Genomic DNA, 21,960 nt, shown 5'->3' on the forward strand with positions numbered 1-21,960 from the left:
GCGGGAAAACAAACAAACAAACGCAAAGGAGCTTACAACAAAAGGTCATAGTGAAACGTTAGCATGTTAGCTATTAAGTTATGATTTCTTGGAAACTCTGAACACGGATTGAAGCAGCGATACAGCATAGTTCGAAAACAGAAATATCGTATCATTGACATTTTATTCACGCCCTAGGATTAATTAGTCCTTGAAGGGGCGACTAGCAGTCACATTAAACAAGTAAAGAATTATTTAAGAAAACATTGCGATAGTCTCTTTCAGTTAACTTGGCTTTAATTGTACAATGTCCTTACACCTATCCACAGTGCTGAGTAAGAAAATATGTCAAGATGCTCACAATTGAAATCAAGAAACTATATTGAACATGGGGGGAGTTTTTACTTTCAAAAATACGCAACCGAAATGGAGTCTGGTCGTCATTTGACTAGTTATATCAATAATAGTTGTTTTAGTAGCTTAACATCCTGGAATTCAATGGGAAGATCAACTACACATTAATTGGTTTTGTCTTCATACTTTTTGGCAGTCAATATTAACTTGTCCAATACAACAATTGAAATAATCAGTCAAGAACCTCAACTCTGGTGGCAGAAACGTTTCAAACATAGTTAAAATGGATTAGTGGAATGGCACTTTTCCAAAGCGGAACAGCTTCGGTCCATTTCCATGCAAAAGATGAATTGGTCGTGTAAGTTCGTTCTTATAGAATTTTGTTTTCATACAACTAATCAGCGAGCCGAACTTAATTTAATATTGCCGGATGCCATTTTAACTTTCTGTGCCTCTTCTTATCTTTCCACTCTTTCTTTTATGTATGCTTTTCTTAGCACAAGTATCCAGAATATAAGAATTTTCAATCAGTATTGCAGCACCAGTTTGTATTAGAATCAGCAAACGTTTTTGATGGTGTTTATCAGTTTCATAATCTTTTTACCAATGTATTCCAAAGTTTTTTGAGTGAACTTCTCTTCAACTTAAGCAACTCTTCAATTTCAGTTTCTTCATTTAATTGAGCCAGGTCAGCCGCATCTCTTCCATCCATTGTGGTTAAGTTGACGTCAGCTTTGAGCTCAACAAGCTTTAAGACAAGTTTTATCTTTCCACGAATCGCCGCCATCTGCAAAGACGTGAAACCATCTCCGTCGCGAGTATCAATGTCTGCACTGTGCTTCACAAGAAGCTCGATAATTTCAAGGTTTTCATTGTTCATTTCGCAAGCGACATCAAGAGGTGTCTTGCCTTGCACATCCTTCTGAAACCCGATCGATTTGTCCACAATTTCTGCAATTTTCCTCTCTGGAGGATTCTCTCCCCATCCTGATTCAACAACTGTTCCAAAGTCCGCTACGTCGAGTTTGCCTCCGTTTGTCCGTTTATGAAACAGACCCAGTAACGGTTTCTCCACCATGACATAGTGCCAGGCCGGCCTTCCTTTGTCCTTTCCACGAACAAGAAATAATCTTTCTTTTGGATCGTGCTTGTTGCGAATCGTCACATCAGCACCGTTTTCTAGCAAAACTTCTACTAAGTGTTTGTGTCCATTTTGAACTGCCAGATGAAGTGGTGTTTTACCGCTGTTGGTCTGCAAGTTAACGTTGCATCCTGACTCAATCAAAAGCTTTGAAATGGTAATAAATCCTTTCTTTGCTGAGACATGAAGTGCTGCATCACTCGAGTCACATTGAACATCTGGATCCACTCCTGTCTCAGTAAGAAGGCGGACGGCCATGCAGTTGTTCCAGTAAGACGCCATTATTAAAGGCGTGCACTGGTCTTCTCGTTGAAAATTTGCGTCAGCTCCAAGATCAAGAAGTGTCTTAAAAAACACACTGGAGGATCGCAGGCTCGCCCATAGCAGAGGTGTGCGACTTCCATTTGCCGTGATGTTTACATCCGTGCCGTAATGCAAAACCAGCTCAACAGCCATTTCTGCATCATTGTTGTCAGAACATTTGTGCAGCTCTGTTAAAGTGGCGGCTTTCTCTGCATGTTTCTCGTACAACTGTTTAATGTTGGCGTGACCATTTTTGTACAAGCTAAAAAGGATATTACTAGCGGTTTTTCCTGAAAAAATCTTCGCATTACTTTGCGTTGATACCTTATCCATCTCCATTAAGAAATTGTCAAGGTATACGCTGGCAGCAAGAACTGTGTTATAATCCCCTTCGTACACAGAGGCTTGTAGAAGATTGAAGCCAGATCTCTGGTCAACTGCCAGGAATGCCATTTTTGAAAGCGACTGAAGACTGAGCTACAATGAATTCATAAAAATATTAAGTAACCATACAAAGCTGTGCAATTGTTAAAGGTACGGGTGTGCTTCTATAGGAGTAGTTACCAAGGAATTGACAATTGTCAAGCACATAATCTGTTGGTATATTTTTGGCGCAATATAAGAACAGAGTTGTGGCGACCAATAGCAAATTGTATTTTAGTACAGTGTCCTTAACTTTTCAGCTAACAGAAGCATAACAGGTAATGGTAGTACTGAATTCGGTTTGAAGACTGGTAAACTCTGGGACCGAGTTGCCGAGTTAGGTGACTTTCATCCGTGCACACTTGAACTGGTCAGATTTCTTATACAGCAACTAGTGTATAAACGGTATCACATCCCAATTTGTACCATTTTATTACTTTTCTCCCCAACAACCATGGATAAACTTAATATTCATCAAACAATCGTAAGCCGTAATGACACTTGTGGCATCTAGAGTATGACACTTGGTGTGGAATGTTAGGCAGGGGCGTAGCCAGCTTTTTGAAAAGTTGTAGGCCTTTCTATTTCAGCTTGAAAGCGTTTTAGCCTGAAGTTTTGTTATCGTCAAAATACGAGCGGGTCGAAAGGTTTGTAGGCCCGGGCCAACAGGCCTATAGGCTGGCTACGCTCCTGTTAGGTATGAATGTATCGATGTCTAAACTGTAAAACAAAGATTGGGTTTGACGTCTGCTTTAAGCCGTACAAAAAAGAACGTTAAGAAAACCCTTCAGTTATAGCAAAACGATCTGGTTGTAGATATCTGTCTCTAGTAGTACTAGCAATAATTGTATAACACTGTATCCATACCGGCTGTTGATAGGTTGGATTTGCACCGAACCTAAGAAGAAGCTGTACTATTGATTGATGGTTGTGACGTTCAGCCTTTTGAAGAGGTGTTTTCTGAAACTTGAATAGCAAGAATTTTAATTTTCCAAAAGTTAAACCACATTAAATTTTGATTCTGTACAGCTACGCAGTTCCACACAGTTTGTCCTTGGTGAAAGCCTCTCTCAAATAAGTAATCACTGACACGGCGTTGTGTGATAAAAAAAATTTGTAAGAAATTGAATAACATCCCTTAAATGGTCTAGCGCGTTCTCGCTACCACACAAGCATGAAGATGATTAAATATTTCATTAATTTGAGAAGCGATGAACGAGTGACCTTAATAAAGAATTAACTTACTCTGTCTACAGCATTGGCATTTGCGCCGTGTTCTAACAACAATTGGGCAACAGACTCGTGTCCATACCAAGCTGCTAGGTGAAGGGGCGTCAGTGAAAACTGCAAAAGAGACATGCCAATTAAGAACAGGACGCTTTTACTTATTTAAATAGTTTTTGTTGTTCTTGACAAGGTATTACAGTTTCCAAGTTTACTCTATTTGAAAATTGACTTTTCAATTACGTTTCAAATACCGGTACCGGTATACCGGTATATGTTTATAGTGGTCATGCAACAATGATTAGCTTCATATCTCAACGAGATAGCTAGTTTACAGGCATGCCACTGAAACAGAGGAAACAAATAATTTTTAAATGAACATAACAAGGTTAAAAATCCCAACTGGCAGGAGGCAGACCAGTTGGCTATATACAAAGCGTGGTCGAGGATTTGAACTCGGGACAACCGAGAAACAAATCCAGCTAATGGCAAGGGCAAGTCTTGAACCGGGGACCTCCGGATTACAACACCAGCGCCCTAAACCACTCGGCCACGCTTGCCTCCTGAATATTAAATTTTGGCTGTCAGGCTAGTCTTCAAATAAAAACAACAAAACGTAGTTTGCAAACAAATCTCGGAATGTAGTGTACCATAACCCATGACTGTGTTGACAAACATTACCTTATCCCTTTGGTCTACATCTTTCCCCTCTCTAAGAAGCATCTTCACTTTGTTCCATTCTCCATTAATCGAAGCCTTGTGTAGTGGATGTCTCGATGCCTGTTACCATACAAAATAATTAATATATGTCAAGGCCTCGTAAAAGTGTTCAATAAGTGTTCTTGGAGTGCAAAATAGTTTTTTTTTTTAAAAAAAATACTATCACGATCAAGCGTTCCTTTTAAGACATCACATTTACACTGATGAAGGGGTTTCCCCGAAACGTCTGTTTTTAAAAAAACTATTTTGCACTCCAAGAACACTTATTGGACACTTATTGTAACAATTGAGTGCTACGCAGCAAAACTCCTCGTAAAAGTGACTTGTTATGTTTACGTTAAAAATGTTAGCCTTAATATGTCTAGTTCTTCCCCCGTAAAAGTAACTAGTGTCAACTATTTCCAGTCACATCTCTACCATTCTTGTTTCGTTTTGACTTATTATTTATTTCAGAGATTTTACTGAGATTAACTGAGATATTATTTTTTATTAAAAACTAGCAATGGTATATTGCAATTCCCGCGTTCTGATTGGTCAACAGGCAATGGTATATGAGCTCATATACCACTGACCACAAGTATGAAAGCCGATACGCGTCAACGAAAACAGCTGGGGAGCTCAAATATTGCAATTCTTTGAGCGTTTTTAATAAAACAATTATTCCACTCGTGCTTGTTGGATATGGGATCGTTATAGCCAACTCGGCGCCATGTTGGCTATCTACCTTCTCATATCCAACGCGCGCTCGTGGAATAATTGTTAAATATATTTTATTATTTCGTTTTGACTCTTTGTTATCTGAATTGTTGGCCATTTTCCAGACCTTGGTTAAGATACTCAGTAATTCAGTTGATGTTTTACCCAGTTATGTATGGCAACAAATGACTTAAATCTGTGGCAAAGAGCTGGTATTTTCAATGAATAAAGAAATGGCATGATAAGATTTAAACGAAAACACGTTAGGTAGGTGGCCAATAACGAAAGCACAGTATTCCGCATTAGGGCCGAATCGCACTAGCGGACAAGTTTTAAATGTCATGACATTTTTGACAAAAACAAAATTGTCGCGACAAGTCAGAGACATCTTGAAGAGAACAAAAGGTGAAATTATTAGTACAATAGCTTTGCACGTGCTTCTGGCATCCCTGTACATTTCTCAGCACGGCCGTCTTGGGCAAACATTTAATATGCAGTACCACGCGGTAAGAAAATTCTAAAAAAATTTGCATTTAGAGTACCGTGTTCTCATGCAGTGGAATAATGAGTCGTCTCAAGATAACTTTTTCTTTTCTCATTCTTACATTGGGTAAATACTTCGCTTATAAACATGCCTTGCCTATCGCGGAAAGATTTTGCGGCTGAATTATGATAGTGAGAGCCACATCACGGTGCATACAATCGCAAACATTTTGGTGTACGTGTTGTTATTAGGTCCAGTTTGGGCCAAACACAATAGCCAATCAACAACGTATTGTTATCTGGCATTACGAGGGCATGGGAATGCGACTTGTCATGAAATGTCCTGCCTCGAGGCAGGACTTCGGCCCCTTTGATGATTTGTCCGTTTTGACAAAATTTGCCCTTGTCCAACAAGTCGTACGCACTTGTTTTTGCAATTGTTTGACAAAATGTATCGCGCGTGCAACGCGGACCAATCATAAGACAGCTGCTTCTTTGTTTTCCTAAAATGTTGGACAAGTTGTAGGTCTCGAAAAACGTAATCGCACTTGTGTTCTGCAACAAGTGACTCATTAATGATGAAATCTACCATTTGTTACAAAATTTGTCCGCTAGTGCGATTCGGCCCTTACTTAAGACTAAGGGAAAGATTTTTAATTCTAAATTCCTGCACATTTCTACTCCTTTACTCCATGCTAAATAAATGTGTTAGGAGGGTCTTGGTGGGGTTTAACTGATAGCAGAGAATTGGTCAAAATGTTTACTGTGAGCTAAGAAATAAAGCGTTTTTAACTAATAACAGAGATCTGCAAACTTTAGTGATAGCTGAGAAATGGGCTGAAATTTTAACTGATTACAGAGATTTCTTCGTCCCTATCCAGACCCTCTGATAGTTTTCACAAAACAGTCTCGTCAGAGAAGCTTTACAATGACCGTCTGCTATCGTAAGATTTAACTTTTGTAGAAATTCTAAGAGTTCTGCACCAGCTGCGCAAGAAGCAAAGAAACGGCAGAGATATAGAGTACATACAATCCAAGCAAAACGTGAATATATGTTTCTTATATATAAAGCCTGAGTCATTTTAAAACAAACAGTTCCGAGGGGTTTGCTGCTTAAATCCAACACTAGATATTTACATTACTGTATGGTGATAAATAAAGAAACAAGGTAAATTTTTGTGATGACGATGAGTACACTCTCGACATAGCTAATCCTAGCAGTATGCAGGACGCGTGTCACATATGAACCAAGAAAATGCACTTGTTTACTATGGGTCTCCATAGCTGAGTAGATAATGCGCAACCCTATCTCTGAAAGGTCATGGGTTCGATTCCTTTCTTTGTCTGACATTTAAGGAAATGTTACTTACCTTTGTCTCCTCAGCCCTCGTTTTCCACTGATCATTTGAGTGCTAAATTATTTGAAAAAAAAGCAGTATAATAAAAAATCGTTTAAGTGACCAGAAGATGCGTTGCGAGAAGCCCCTCACTTTTCTCTGGGTCAGTCGAGTGGGTGAGAACTCGAGAAAGTGACTTCGCACGATTCGGCGCGAGAATAAACGTTCTGGCTTTGTCTTCGTTCCCCACTCTAATTGTCTCGCGCCCTCGCGTGATGTTCCACTCAGTTGGCTAACCCTGAGAAAAATGATGCACTGCTCAAAGTCTAAACAGATGAAAAATGTCGTGTTTCCGTTAGAGAAATGACTGTTTACATGTGCATATATACCTTAAGTAAATCTTGCGAAGTCCCAGCTGCATCACTTAAGGGAATCGACCCTGGCTCAACTCTTCCAGCAACTCTCTGGGACATTAAGTCCCTTACACCAGATGCAGCACTCGGCGGGCAAGTGTTACGATTGTCATCTGTCATAGTTGGAGACTGCTGTATCTCTGCATCAGCTTTAGACGACAGAGTAAGACTCGTTAATTCCTCTCTGATTTGTACTGTTTCGTCTAATATCTGTTGAGTGGGTCCGAGTTTTGGTAAATGTGATTTGTAGAGGAGACCACCAGACCCTGCAGTTACGCATATCAAGTCCACCTGAGTAGGCAATAAAACACATGTTGATTGGTTGGTAATCCTTGTGTATTTAATGAACGGTCTCAAATAACCTGTTTCCTGATCAATTCCTGTATCAAAATATCGAGACACTTTTTTGCGATGTACCAAGTCAAGCCTTCAATAAATCGAAGGTATCCACAAAATAACACTTTTACTGAGGTATTGGCCCAGGAAGAAAGCGTTTTAAACCAGTTTAGATAGTGTGCGATTTAGACCGTGACGAATTTAAAAAGGCTTAACGTCGCTATAGAATTCAGGTGACTCACCTTTCCTTGGTAGCCTAGCCTATAAGTGCCCTCTGTACCAGACTCCCATGAGACATCAGCTCCACTAGCTGGGTTTCCCTGCCAGTTTGTTATTTTCGTCACGGTACCAAACGTTCCGCCATCATGGTTACCATATTCCCAGTCTGGACCCCTTGAAACCTTGGCACCTGGATAAATCCCTCGTGCTTGCGTTTTTCTCGTGGCACTCCTTTTTTCAACGGGAATTCTACATAGAAATGACCACAATTATGCTCAAAACTTAAGTGGAACCACCAGCTTTAATTAGGTTCCCGTTATCCGATACTTTTACGGGATGGGGTGATTGGCCCCATGCCCAATCCCCAACCTGTAGGGGTTTCCTTGTGTTAAACCATAAAAAGTTGATGTTTTTGAACGGTTATTTTGCATAACAATTTTAAGTTTTCGCGTAATACATTCTTTTCGTTGACACCTTTTGTGAAGTTATTTTTATCATCAAACACTTATTTCATCTTTGATTACGATATCAATTATATACTGATTTTTGGGAATGTTTGAATTGAGTGCAATTTTGGTTGAAGTTATCTTTCTTATCTAGTGTGTGTTTTTTTGTAACGAGAGTCAAGGTTTCTTGTGAGTTAGTTGCCGGAAAACAGTTTTGTTCGACTATTGAACGACAAAGTAAATTCATAATATTTATTCATTCCTAGGTAACCTACATTGTCAACCATTGTTCTAAGAACAAGGGACATACTTGTTTGCTTATTTATGATTAAATAGATCTTGACCTTTTTGACCTTAGATTGGTCAACCACGGATTCTTCCTGGAATAACTTGTTTCTGACCTTAAGTTGTTTTATACACTTGTATTCGGTGATATTTTTCTAGCAGGAAACCTTGACCTTATTTTTCCACGTTTTGTAAGGACAAAGAACCTTTTTAACTATTGTACAATGTTTATCCACCTTTTTGTACATCCTTGTTTGAACAACCATGTACGCAAATATTCTTTTAAATTCGGCTTGCACAAACGACTGCTCTGAACTCGTAAACAACTTAGTATTCATTTATGGAAAGGGGTCGGACTGTAGTTACCGAATAACACGCCCCTTCTTCTTCAAGTTTAGTGGAAAAGTTGTTGTTTGAACTTTGTTAACAAGAAAACCTATTTTCGGCTCTAACTGTACAACTGTATTACCTGTAACTGTTTTTGTTGTAGAACAACAATGTTTGTAATTTTTACATAGCTCGCGCTGTTTTATTTTGGCCAGTTCACGTTTGGTTCGTAACGAAATTTTGGAAAGAAAAGCGTTTTCGACATCGCAAATAGCTCGAAGGTTTACCTTAAACGCGCAGTCGTACTTCAACGAAAACTAACTGCGCAAGTCATTACGTAAGCTTAGACACATCAAATTTGGCGTTTTGACAGAGATTGACAGTTAAAGAATCTGCCTATCATAAAAGAGCGCGAGCTGCTTTACACACCAGAGATTTGAGAACAACATTGTCAGTGAAGGTTCTACGCCTGAGGTAGAGTTGATTAAAGAAGATTGAATCAAGACGAAGTTGACCGTCATTGCTGTTAAAGTGGGAACTGCTAGTCCCCCTTAAATCCCGCTTATAACACTTGACTTAGCCACAGTTATCAGATTTTCAAAGGCGCTGGAAGCTCGCCTTTTGCATTTTGCCATTGTCACTCAGCAACACTGTATTACCAGGGTCACCAATCGTGGAGGAATGACATATGACTTGCTGGCAGAACCTGTTTGAGACTGTAGGCATTTCTCGGCACTCCATAAGTCTAGACCATGAAAAAATGTGCTCGATGTTTTTTTACAACATTAAAATTTACGGTCGTATTCTAAAATCAATGTGAAATCTCGCGTGCTCACTTTTTCTGCCTTCAATTGCGTTACACGTTACGTCGTTTTCATAGTTTATACTTTATACCATAACTCTCGACCAATGAACACGCAATAAATTTCGCTATTAAAATCGGTACAACTGATCATTATACTCACGTTTGAAATCAAGCTATACCGATTTCTTCCGGCTTGAAAATTACGTAACAATTGTGTTATGACTTTGACGACCCGTATCAATCTTACCTTTGCGTAAAACAACGTGACTTACAAAACTAGTTGAGACAAACGAAAATCACACAGTTTCTGCGAATGTCTTGCTTCCAAACGGGTAAAAAATGTTTTATCCTCATCTCCCCTGCCCAATATTATTTCTTGGTGATTTCAACTGACCCCACTTTGATTACACAACACTGATAACGTTTAATTTACTCATTGAAATTGGGGAGGAATGGGGGTAATATGCTGTGGTACCCAGATTGGTGGATATTTGGCCAAGTGTTTCTTGAGGTTTGTCCAATGTTGTATTAAGTTACAGAATTACTCACTCAATATAGCACTAGTGAGTCTTGGTGAAGATAAACTGATAAACATCTCTCTTAAAGAGATGATTCTTTTCATAATGAAATGGGATGGATTAATTATTTATTTATGAATAATCAACCAAAAATTCCTACAAAGTTAAATCGCCATTTTTCTCTTTTGTCTCAATACACCAACCTCATTTTCTCCCCTTCTTCTTTATAAACCATAATGATCAGAGTACATGTATAGTTTATGGGACTAACTACAAACATAGCAGTGTATAATTTGATTGCACCAAATTTCATGGCGAATAGGGCTTTCAAGTATGAAAAACATATCAGTTGGAAGTTAAAAATGATCGAGGAATGAAATCTAGTTTCCAGTAAGGAAGGCCGTATTAGATTCCTTGCACTATCGAGAAATACGTGACATGATTGGGCATAAACAAAAATCGCGTCACGCATCGATGTCACACTCTTACCCATTGACTCCTGAAGCATCATATCTCTTGAAAGCATGGTCTGTACTGTGTTCATCGCCCATGTAACATGATGTACACAGGTTTATGAAGGAATCCTTGCAATCTGAGCAGTTCCAACGTATTCCAAAAATTGGGTCTTGCTTGCATGCACAGCACATGAAGCCTGAATGCTTTATACCTTAAAGAAAGCGAAAGGTTGTAATCAGAGATCAGTCATCAGCCGCTACACTATAATGAAAACAATTCCTCTCTGAACTCCGGTGATGAGAATAGGAGTCAAGCAGACAGCTTAACGTCATTTATTAAGTAGAATAGTAGACTTTCAATAAAGTCCTTCGTCTTGTTTATTATGGCGCGCCGGGACGAACTTGAATCGCGCCATTTTTAGCGACCCAAAACGGGTCGCTGAGCGTAGACCAATCTGTCATAATGTGTGAAATTCCTGCGAGTTCACGCTCTCAAGTAATATATGTAAATTCTAGGTTAATTACTATTCTAAGAAACTTGTGATAGCGTCAGTTGAATTCTTGTACGAACTCGGTTAGGATCTCTAGATTAAAAGGGGCATAACTACTAGAATACAGGGCCACTATTGAAGACGGAAAAATCTGGTGGCTCGTTTGGCTCGGTAGTCACTGCCGAGCCAAACGAGCCACTAAATCTTTACACCGAATACTTCCACTGCCGAGCCAAACGAGCCAAACGAGCCAAACGAGCCACTAATCTACACACAGGAGACTGACTGCCGAGCCACGAGCCAAACGAGCCCAATCTACACACCGAAGACTTAGCGCACAATGCAATAACGCACAATACAATAATTCTCGTTCTTTCATCCACTGCCGAGCCAAAGGAGACTGCCGAGCCAAACGAGCCCTCTTTACACCGACTTCCACTGCCGAGCCACGAGCCAAACGAGCCACTAAATCTACACACAGGAGACTTGACTGCCGAGCCAAACGAGCCAAACGAGCCACTAAATCTACACACCGAAGACTTAGCGCACAATGCAGCTCAGCCACAAACATCGCAAGCTACAATGTTTCACCAAATTTTGCCGCCACAACATTTAGATCTCAAGACATCTGGAGAAGTCGCCGAAAATTGGAAGTTGTGGAAAGAAAAATACAACAATTATTTTGTGATTTCTCGCTTGGAGAGAGAAAGTGCGGAGTATCAGCTCGCTATGTTCAAGCACGCAATCGGCGATGATGGTCTCAAGGTGATCAAAACCTTCAGTTATTCCGAAGCGGAGAATGCGAACGACTGGCGTGTGGTTATGGGCAAGATGGAAAAGCATTGCATCGGCGAAGTGAACGAGATTTATGAGAGATATTGTTTCAACAAGAGGGACAAGCTTCCGACGGAAACGGTCGATAATTTCGTCGCTGAGTTGAAAACCTTGGCGAAGACCTGCAACTTTTGTGATTGTTTACGCGATAGTCTCATACGCGATCGTATCGTACTGGGAATCAAGTGCGAGCAAACCACCAAAAAGCTTCTAAGGATGAGAGACCTCACCTTAAATAAATGCATTGATGTTTGTCGCAGTGAAGAGGTTACTGCAATGCAGATGAAGTCGCTCGCCGAGCCCGTTGACAGCGTTAATCAGGTCAAGTCGAAGAAAACAAAATCGGATAAATCTTCTGATGCAAAGTCAAACATGGAATCGAAGAAGATCTCCTGTAAGTTTTGTGGATATGAGCATATATTGGCGAAGAAGAAATGCCCAGCGTGGGGGAAGACGTGTAAAAAGTGCAAAGAAAAGAATCATTTTGCCAAGAAATGTACCAAGAGAGTGCCTGTTTACAATATTGAAAGCGAAGAAGAGCTTGAAGAGATCAGTGTCGCGAGAATACAAGCTGTGAAAGAGAGGGCTGTATTTGCTGAGATGTTGGTTAAACAGCGACCATTACGATTTCAAATAGATTGTGGTGCAAGCGCGAACATTTTACCTCTCAGATATGCCGAAGGCGAGGAACTCGCTCCGTGTTCGCAAACTTTGGTTATGTGGAATGGTACCAAAGTGAAGCCCGTTGGCACCTGTGCTTTGTTGGTCGTGAATCCTAAGAACAATGAGAAGTTCAAGGTCAGATTTGTGGTCAGGTCGGTCGTTAAAGAAAATCTGACGCCTTTGCTTGGTTTAAACACGACGGAAAAGATGAAGCTGTTAACTATTCACAAAGAGAATGTCGTAAATGTTGTGGAGAATGTGAGCGGTGGCCTAGTAGATAAGTACCCGGATGTTTTTGATAAGGGTCTTGGAACGCTACCTGGTAAAGTGCACCTCCAGATTGACCCTGACTCTAAGCCTGTGATACTGCCAGCGAGGAAAGTTCCTGTGTCTATTCGTGAGAAGTTCAAAGAGGAACTGCAAAGGCTGGAAAGTCTGAAAGTCATTGCTCCTGTTGATGAACCGAACCAGTGGGTTAGTCAGATTGTTGTTGCTGTTAAGAAGTCTGGTGAGCTGCGTGTTTGCATCGATCCGAAACCTCTCAATGCTGCTTTAAAGAGGGAACATTACCAAATTCCTGTTATTGATGATTTGTTGCCTGACCTCACAGATGCACGTGTGTTTACCAAGGCCGATTTAGCATCAGCCTTTTGGCACTTAGAGCTAGATCATGAATCTAGCATGCTCACAACCTTCTCTACACCGTATGGGCGATATCGTTGGCTTCGTTTACCCTTTGGTCTCAGCGTCTCAAGTGAAATATTTCAGAAGCGTCTCCACCAAGAGTTAGATGGTCTTTCCGGTGTTAAGTGCATTGCAGATGATGTTCTGATCCATGGCACGAATGAGGCCGATCATGACAGCAATTTGGAAGCGTTTATGAGCAGATGTCAGCAGAAAGGCATCAAGCTCAACAGTCAGAAGCTAGAATTCAAGTGTGATGAAGTTCCATTCCATGGACACCTGCTAACCACCGAGGGTCTGAAACCGGACCCTGAGAAAGTTAGGGCGATCGTTGAGATGCCACGCCCTGAGAAACGAGATGACATACTGCGGCTTAATGGAATGGTTAACTATCTTAGTCGTTTTCTTCCTAATCTGTCTGATGTCATGAAGCCTCTCCGTGATCTTACCCACAAAGATGCGGTATGGTGTTGGGATGACCCGCAAGAAAAGGCATGGAATGATGTCAAGAATCTCATTGTATCTGCACCCGTTTTGGCGTACTACAAGCCCAGTGAAGTGCTTAAAATCCAGTGTGATAGCAGTCAGAGTGGTCTGGGCGCAGCGCTCATGCAAAATGGGCACCCCATTGCGTACGCCAGTAGAGCCTTAACAGAAACTGAATCACGCTATGCGCAGATTGAGAAGGAGATGATGGCAATCGTTTTCTCAGTTGAGAAGTTCAATGATTACACGTTCGGCAGAAGGACAATCGTCCACACTGATCATAAGCCCCTAGAATCGATCGTCAAGAAGCCACTTCATCGTGCTCCTAAGAGATTGCAAGGAATGATGATCCGTTTGCAGAAGTACGACTTAGAAGTCCGATACGAGCGAGGAAACAAAATGTTTCTGGCGGACACACTCTCCAGAGCGTACCTTCCATCGTGTACACAAGTTGAGTCAGAATTTGAAACCATCAACATGATGAAATATCTGCCAATTTCTGAAGCGAGGCTCTTGCAGATCCAGCGTGAAACAGAGAAGGACGAGTCCCTTCAAGCTTTAAAGGCCGTAATCCAGCGGGGCTGGCCGGAGGAAAAAAGTGCCCTGCCACCTGTTGTCTCTCCGTATTACAACATGAGAGACGAAATGTCCGTTCAAGATGGGCTTATTTTCAAGGGAGAGAGAGTGGTGGTCCCGAAAGCTGCAAGAGGCGAACTACTCCAGAGAATTCACAACTCGCACCTGGGAGTTAATGGTTGCCTTAGCAGAGCGCGCGAGTGTCTTTATTGGCCTGGTATGACAGGGGACATTAAGAATCACGTGTCAACCTGCGAAGCCTGAGTTGACCTCGAGTCTTAGTGCTGTTATTACACAATCAGAGCAGCCCTTAGGACAGAAGTGTCAATCACAAGGGATTAAGCGCAGTGAAACGTGACTTGCGGTCAAACATTCAACATGGGGTCAATTTCGAAAGCGATAAATGATGCTGTCAAGGCCACCAGTTATACAAGTTTGTGTGACTACCAGCGAAAAACAATATATTATATTGTTTTTCGCTGGAGATTTTAAATCTTAACTGGTGTTTGGAAGTCCCGTGGCGATTCTTAATAACTATCGGCACATTTTTCGTCGGTTAAAAAAAAACAATTTAAAATGTGTATTCATCGATGAGAGTCATTGCATTGTCAAATTTGCTCTCTGGACGCAGGAGAAACGCACACACGTTCGATTGTTTTCGTCGGAGTTGAGTCGTTTACTGGTTCCGCCATTAGAGTCAAGGACTTGCAACGAAATCCGAGATACCAGGCGTAAGTCACGCAACAGCTAAACTCCACCCCTTGAAAAATAATACTCCCCATTTTTGGCGCGAAACGCAAACGAAAACCCTTCAAGCGAGACAAGTCGACCTCTCGCGACTTCGTCGCTCGATCTCGCGCCGACGGCCGCTTCGCGACCTAAAAGGCTCGCTTCGCTCGCTTATTTACTCTGAAAACTCGCGAGGTCGACTTGTGGCAAGTCTAGTAGAATAGTTGCGGGACACTTTTCAATTTATGCAACCATTACGTTTACAAATTACCATGTCGAAAGCCGGTAATCTATGTTTAGCGGAAGGAGACATAGAATTCATTGTGTCAAGGATGCGACGGAGAAAGGTGCGTCCGCCATAAACCACTCGACAAGCCCAATTGAGTTTGCCTGCTAGCCGTTGCAATTGGTTTTTTGTAGCGCGACGCTTGTTTTGAAAATTAGAAATGATGTTGTAGAGGTCCGCCAGTTTCTCTGCCGGCAGTGTCATCGTACACTCCACGGTGTCGAGTTGCACGCCTAGGAACACAAGTCGCTGCGTCGGGGGTACAAGTTTGTGCTGGCTGATGGTAAAACCCAGGTCTTGAAGCAATTCCAGTAGAACACGAAATGCTCGTTCGCACTCCGTTTGAGTGTCCCCAATAACTAGAAAGTCGTCAAGGTAAACCACGATTCCATGGAAGCCTCGTTTGGCCATCATACGGCGAACAGCCTGCGTGATGCGATGGAAAATTCCGGGAGAGCTCTTAGCCCCGAAGGGTAAACGCGTGTCATAGAAAAACGTGTCGAAGTTATCCCCAGCGAACCGCCACTTACAGCCAGTTGCTTGGTAGTTCGCCGGATGAATAGGAACAGAACGGTAAGCGTGCTTAAGGTCAATCTTGGCCATGTAACAATTTGGTTTGATTAATTTAATCGCGTCATCAAGCGTCTGAAATTTGAAAGAGCTTGAAGTGATGTAATCGTTGACCGCTTGCCCATGCGGTCGCGAGCAATCATGAATGAGCCGTATTTCAGTTGAATTAGGCTTAGGAATAGCTCCTAACGCGCTTACAACTGTAGGTTTAGAAGCAGCAATAACGTAATTGCCCTGCAAAATTTCTTCGCGAATGGTTTCCTCCACTTTAGCCTTTATGGAGGGGTTAGTAGCCGATTTGTAATTATCCATGTTCACTGCTGTGAACGAAGCGCTTATGGGTGCCAAATGAAAGCCATAAATAATGCCATCTGCTAAAAAAGTTTCATCCTCGTCGCCCGCGAGTTCCCTTACCCACAGCGTTTGGTTAAGGGGAGAATTGGAAAGTGGTAGTCACAGGTTTTGGGGCCTTGTTTGCTGCTGATTCTGGGAACTGTGGGAAAACCCGGAGTGATTTTGGCCACAGGCCTTGCCCCCAGCTACGCGGCGATTGCAAGCATGCTCATACACGCAGTTGGGAAGACTACAACCCCGAGAACTGTTAAAATTCCGGCAAATTGTGCGCCCGTCGTTAGTAGTGGCTACGAATAGTGCGTTCTGGTTAGGGCGATTAATGCGTGGCGTTAGTGGCGTTTTGGGAATGGGCTCTAATAACACAGTATGTAAATGATTGGAGTCGAAGCTCCACGGATAATTATAAGTGCCTTGTAGAAGACGAAATTCATCGTCATACTTTAAGACAGAGACCCACTGAAAGCGATTAGCTAATTCCATAATCTTAATGGTATACGCAAGGTAATGTTGGATGTCTACATAAGAATGTAATTTACGAGTAGCTAACAAATTATAAAATATCCTGGTGTTACTAACTACCCATTGCTGTAATGACACTTGCTCTAATTTTGGCTTTTTAGGGCCATAGGAAACTATTAGTTTAGTGTTCCCACCATCGGAGATGGTTTTCTCGTCATCTCTGGGGACAATGTTGTCAACAAAGTCTACAATTCGTAAGATTCTCTCACCCTTTGGTAGTTGGGCCGGTTTTAAGAACATCTCTGAGGTTCCTGTGAGCTGACTTTGCTGCCATCCATTTCCTTGTGGGGCCATTGTCTGGTCTACACCGGGCTGCCAACACGGGGCTGAACTGGTTCCTGCCTGTTGCAGCGGCTGGAGAAGTCCATCCAGTGGCGTTTCCGGAATTTTTTGTTTTAAGTCCGTGATGTTTGCCGGAGGAATCCCTGGCGCCGGGAGGAAACCTTGCTGGTTGGCGGACTGGAGCTTCGCGCGTTTCTCCTCGATGCTGCGTTGAAGAGAGGCCAATTTTCGTTGTTTGGCTTGCAGCTGCTCCTCTATTTCTAGACTGGCAAGCTCCTCTTCCAACCCAGATATCTGGTCATCAATTTCGATCATTGGTGATGCTGGTGCCTGTTTTCGCGGGGAGCTCTTTTCCTCGCCTTCACAAAACTTGCTGGGTATTCCCCAGCTATGTTCGCTCGCTGGAACACCGCATCCAGGGCATTTGGATGTCCTCTTTGTTTCTAGGGTTTCCATACTGTTTGAAGCTGAAGCTGCCATTGCTGAAGCTAGAATGCTGACTAAAAGTGCTATAATAAGCTAATAATTGCGAATGCTGATGCTGTAATGCTCGGTAGTTAGACTAATAATGAAATAGCTAGATTACTACAAAGTATCAAGTACAAAGTATGTTGCAATATCGCTAAGTGACTTTATACGTAATTGAACATTATTGGCTTGCAGTAGTCTTATGACTTTCATGTATAAAAATTGCTCAATCGATAAAATTAGACTGCACCTTGCCTGAACCCAACTGTGAACGTTCGAGTGGTTGTCATGTCTAGATTCATATTAATAGTATTAATATTCAACAACAAACCGCCTTGACAAAAACATATTCTGCTCGCCAATTTAAAGCTGTTTTGATTCTTTCCATTTTTCCATATTAGAGGACAGTCGATCTCCCTCGTATTTCTTCCCAAAAGCCGAGTCTTTATTGAAGTGTTTAGGTTGTTTACGTTCATGTTACTTTCGATTCATTCGAATTCCTCGGAAACCGGAAGTAATAAACGAAGGACCGGTTTAGTCAGATACCACTTATCTGATTCGTTGCAGTATTTGCACTATACACTAAAATCATCTCTACTAACTAAGGCTAAAATACATTTAAAAAACGCTGAACTTTAAAATAGAACTTTCTCTACAGCAAAACACAGTCGTTTTCTTACCAACGGAAGAGTAATCCAAAACACAAAGATCAAAGTGTCCATTACAGCCCGCTCTGTAGACTTCACGAGTTCCCATATCCCACTGTATCACTACCATGTTCTCAGCTACACTGGCAGAATTCCTTCCGACTTCAATAACTGTTCCTACGAATTCTTCTCCGCCATCAGTTTCGATATCATCAGGCGGCCAGTCAACTCCACGAACAACTCGAACGCCCACCCTGAATGTGCTGGCTGCATATTCTGGTTCTTGCTCGTGCTCCCGTGCACTTTCATGCTGAAGGGTCTGAAGGGACGTGTCCTTCTGCACATAAGAAAGTGTGCTTGAAGATGTTGGCATTGGACTGAACAAAAACAGAAAAGAAACTGAACTGATTCACTCGACAAGCCAGTGCAAAGGCCAAAGAAAAATTACTTATTGCTGAACAACCGCTGACCTAAACAACTTAGAGGCGAAACTTACGTGACTGGGAATAAGTCACGCAAGTCACGCAAATATCTCTGGGAGAGGCAACTACATATGTAAACTGCCCATTTCAGATCATGTGATACTCTCCAGAGATTTGTTCTTTTGTCAATCTGGAAAATAATTCATTCATTTCCACGTGAAACTGAAAGAAATTACAGTAGAACCCCGGTAACTCAAACTCGGAAGGGAAAAGAAAAACAGTTCGAGTTAGCGGGGTTTCGAGTTATTGCGGGGTCGATTGAATATTTTGATATAGTTTACTGATTTTGTAGCACTTCAGTATACAGTACAGTGTAAATCAGACTTATCTTGTCAGAAACTCTAACACGATCAAAAATTCTTATGATAAGAGTGAAAAATGGCTGTCAAATGTGTGATTAACCAACATTTTGATCAAAGGAAACAAAATTTAGTTCGAGTTAGCGGCGTTTTCGAGTTATCTGAGTTCGAGATAACCGAGTAAAAATGACTGAAAAGTGGGGTCAAATCCAAGAAAGATTCCTCACTCGCCAGATAAGCTTCCAGGATAAGTTAGAATGGTCGATTTTCTTGTAGAATAACATCACATGATCGGATCATGTTGACCAGAAGGAAAGACTTACTAATGTCAAGGCTTAAATTAGACAAAACTTTGAAGACAAATAAAACAAGAACTAGCACCGTATAATATTAATTCTGTATAAAACAAAGACGACAGCCAGTTACTGAAATGATAAACATTAAGTTTGAATCAAGCCTGATGTGAAACATAATCGACGCCCCTATCACACAGAATAACGAAATATGTAAAAGCAGGGGGGGGGGGGGGTGGGGGGTGAAAAAGTGAGACGGTTTATTTCAATCAAGCCATTATCATCATCATCATCATTGTCACTTTTTATTCCCCAACTGGAAAAGACGGCCTTTATAAAAATACGAAAAAGTGTGGCTAGGCTAGTAATATCAGGCTACTTTTTATTTTCTATCTCATGATGTCCCAGTCAGCACCAGCTCTTTTGAAGCCTCCTAAGGGAGGGGCCCCGCCGTGGCAGAAGGCAGTCGAGGAGTAGGGATCGAAACTGTCTGTCATGGTTCCTCCTGACGACTTCTGAGTTGGACCTAGGATTGGAGCTGCTGGCTGGGAAGTACAGGAGTGGTTGTTTTGCTTCTTAATTGACCAAACATTTAGTTCGAGTCCAGCCGGATGCGACTCTGTGCTCTCTGCCGGGACAATATGACATTGTTTTAAACAAACATTTTAAAATTTTAACACTTTTAGCATTCTTTTAACATTCTTTTTACACATATTTTAGCTGTTTAATTTATGCGATTCTCTTGTTATATTCAAATTTCGGTCCATTTTATCACATAGTTTTTTATCCGTCAAGACAGCAGACAAAACAATTTTTTACCAGAGAACGCCTTTTAACAATTTTATAATGAATCCTGGTATCGGATCTTTGCTATTTTTACGAACAGAAACTTGTTAAAAATCCCAGCTGGTAGGAGGCTGACAGTTGGCTATATACAAAGCGCGAAGGAGTTAAATTTAGGACCACAAAACACAAGTCCCTCTGGTGACAGGGAAAATGATTTGAACCCGGATCTCCGTATTAGTCCAGCGCCCTAACCACTGGGGCACGCTGCTGCAGGGAAGTGCAGTTAAAGTGAATAGATCGATACTGAACGACTGATAAAAGTCTTACTGAACTTTTAGAGTTTAGTCTATCAAGAGTCTAACTTATTACTGCGGCCTCAATTTATTCATATGTGGGAAGGTAGATAAGGGTAAAGGTAGATGGAAAGCCTCAGCCACCATCATTTTTGTCTTTATATTAAAAATTTCAAATGAAATTAACCCCATATCATAAGCCGTACAGACTGTCAAAGTATAAGCTTAGTCGATTGTTTTGACTGTGGCCATTATTGGAAGGGGGGGGTTTTCTTTGATTTTTCCCCCGACACTCATAAACGCACTCAAAGACAAGAACGGTGATTTGCTAACGCGAAGAGTGATAGGGGCTCATAATTTCGGACATTTTGTGAACCAGACAGAGGCAACCAATTTTCTTTCTTTTTTTTTTCGGATTAAAAGAATTCTAGCGGGAGAAACTCAGGGTTATTTTATGAGCAGATAGTAATACCTCGATTTTCAGCATCTGCCAAAAGATTTAGCAACGTTAATGCCACTCCAATCAGATAAAACTCAAGGTAACGTCGGTTTTGTAAAAGATTTTGATGTTACCTTTTCAACCGTCACTTCTAAATTTTTTACCCAATGCAATAGTCAAATTGAACAAAATTTGCCAGAATGATCAGGGTGCATGTCTTATTTCAAAGTGAGTGGTCCGTATATTAAAAATAAACTAGATCCAGCCATTAAAAGTCAACCGTTCGATGGTCAATTACATCCCTTAAAATACACTATCCGCTAGCGCTCCCTACAAATATTATTTATAACACCTGTAATACGAATAACAAATGTAAACGACATTCCTTCCAATGAAGTCTCATTCTCCATATCAACAAAGAACTTATAAACACAAGTTATCAAGGCATCCAGACTGAGATTATTCCAAAGGTTAGGCGAACATAACATTTCTGGTGATGAGTGTCATTTTGTGGAACTTTGATAGCCGTTCCTTCAAAGCATCTTACAGGTTGCACACATGTGAAACCGTAAACTGTTATTCATAACGATATATGAATGAACTTTATGCGGTTGAAATTTCAGAAGTTATGAGTTAATACAGATCTGCATCTTGTCCCACTGGATCGGCCTTACTTTTAACATTTACTTAAATCAGAAGAAAGTTCTTCTAACTACTTCCGGCTTCAATTTGCATTGTTCAAAATTTCAAAATGAGCAGAAGATAACCACATGTCTGCTAAAGAAGGTAGGGGGCTAATGCATGCAATTTGTAAAAAAATTGAGAAAGCTGATTTTAACGTTAGTTGCGCGATATCGTAAAAGAAGCAAAAGCAAGGTCACTCACCAGATTAAAGAAATTGGGCTTCCAGTATAATGACCCGTTTCTTACCGATTTCTATCTACAATCATTGACAGAAGTGTTGACACATAATCAATTTAGGCCCTATTTTATTGTTATTTGGACTAATTTCATCGTTTTGCCCCACTTTTCCAACCCCCCTTCCCCCAATCAATGTTGTAGTTTGTTTCTTGTAGCCCTTTGCTACAGTTTTACAACATTGGATGGGGGAGGGGGGTATTTTAGCAGACAGCCATGAAATTTAAAAACTATAGTGGTAAATTTGCCATAAATCAGCAGAGCGAAGTCAAAATGTCAACTATTTTTGTCAAAGATTGTAGCTTTTGGATATTTCAAAAACTCAACCAATATTCTTCAATTTGAGTAATAATCTGGTAAACCCTCTTGTATAGAGGGTTTCACAAATTTATCGCAG

The 21,960-nt window shown here is 41.1% G+C and overlaps 1 protein-coding gene across 3 annotated transcripts; it reads right to left on the minus strand.

Annotated features, from left to right (window-relative positions):
- Positions 1-144: 144 nt before the first annotated feature.
- Positions 145-18,480, minus strand: LOC144665666 (uncharacterized). 3 transcript variants are annotated; one of them, XM_078526947.1, is made up of 9 exons: positions 18,087-18,480; positions 10,499-10,676; positions 7,652-7,877; positions 7,050-7,364; positions 6,694-6,735; positions 4,106-4,204; positions 3,446-3,544; positions 3,068-3,166; positions 145-2,254 (listed from the first exon to the last, which is right to left on the minus strand). In XM_078526947.1, exons 1-9 carry the CDS (start codon positions 18,424-18,426, stop codon positions 923-925), a joined length of 2,730 nt encoding a protein of 909 aa, XP_078383073.1. In that variant the 5' UTR covers positions 18,427-18,480; the 3' UTR covers positions 145-922. The 3 variants fall into 3 exon arrangements, with proteins under 3 accessions (XP_078383073.1, XP_078383071.1, XP_078383072.1); XM_078526945.1 differs by having other exon boundaries at positions 16,866-18,229; XM_078526946.1 differs by lacking the exon at positions 6,694-6,735 and having other exon boundaries at positions 16,866-18,229.
- Between the last annotated feature and the right edge of the window lie 3,480 nt (positions 18,481-21,960).

The sequence above is a fragment of the Oculina patagonica genome, chromosome 9, assembly GCF_052425735.1.
Source record: "Oculina patagonica isolate OP01 chromosome 9, crgOcupat, whole genome shotgun sequence".
Classification (NCBI taxonomy): domain Eukaryota; kingdom Metazoa; phylum Cnidaria; class Anthozoa; order Scleractinia; family Oculinidae; genus Oculina; species Oculina patagonica.

Bases quoted from the DNA above. Each gene is read 5' to 3' on its own strand.
- LOC144665666 (XM_078526945.1), bottom strand. From the start codon at position 17,418: ATGGCAGCTTCAGCTTCAAACAGTATGGAAACCCTAGAAACAAAGAGG. The intron at 7,365-7,651 runs GTGAGTCACCTG...TTGCCTACTCAG, and splicing joins GGCTAGGCTACCAAGGAAAG to GTGGACTTGATATGCGTAAC. The intron at 3,545-4,105 runs GTAATGTTTGTC...TCTCTTTTGCAG, and splicing joins ATGTAGACCAAAGGGATAAG to TTTTCACTGACGCCCCTTCA.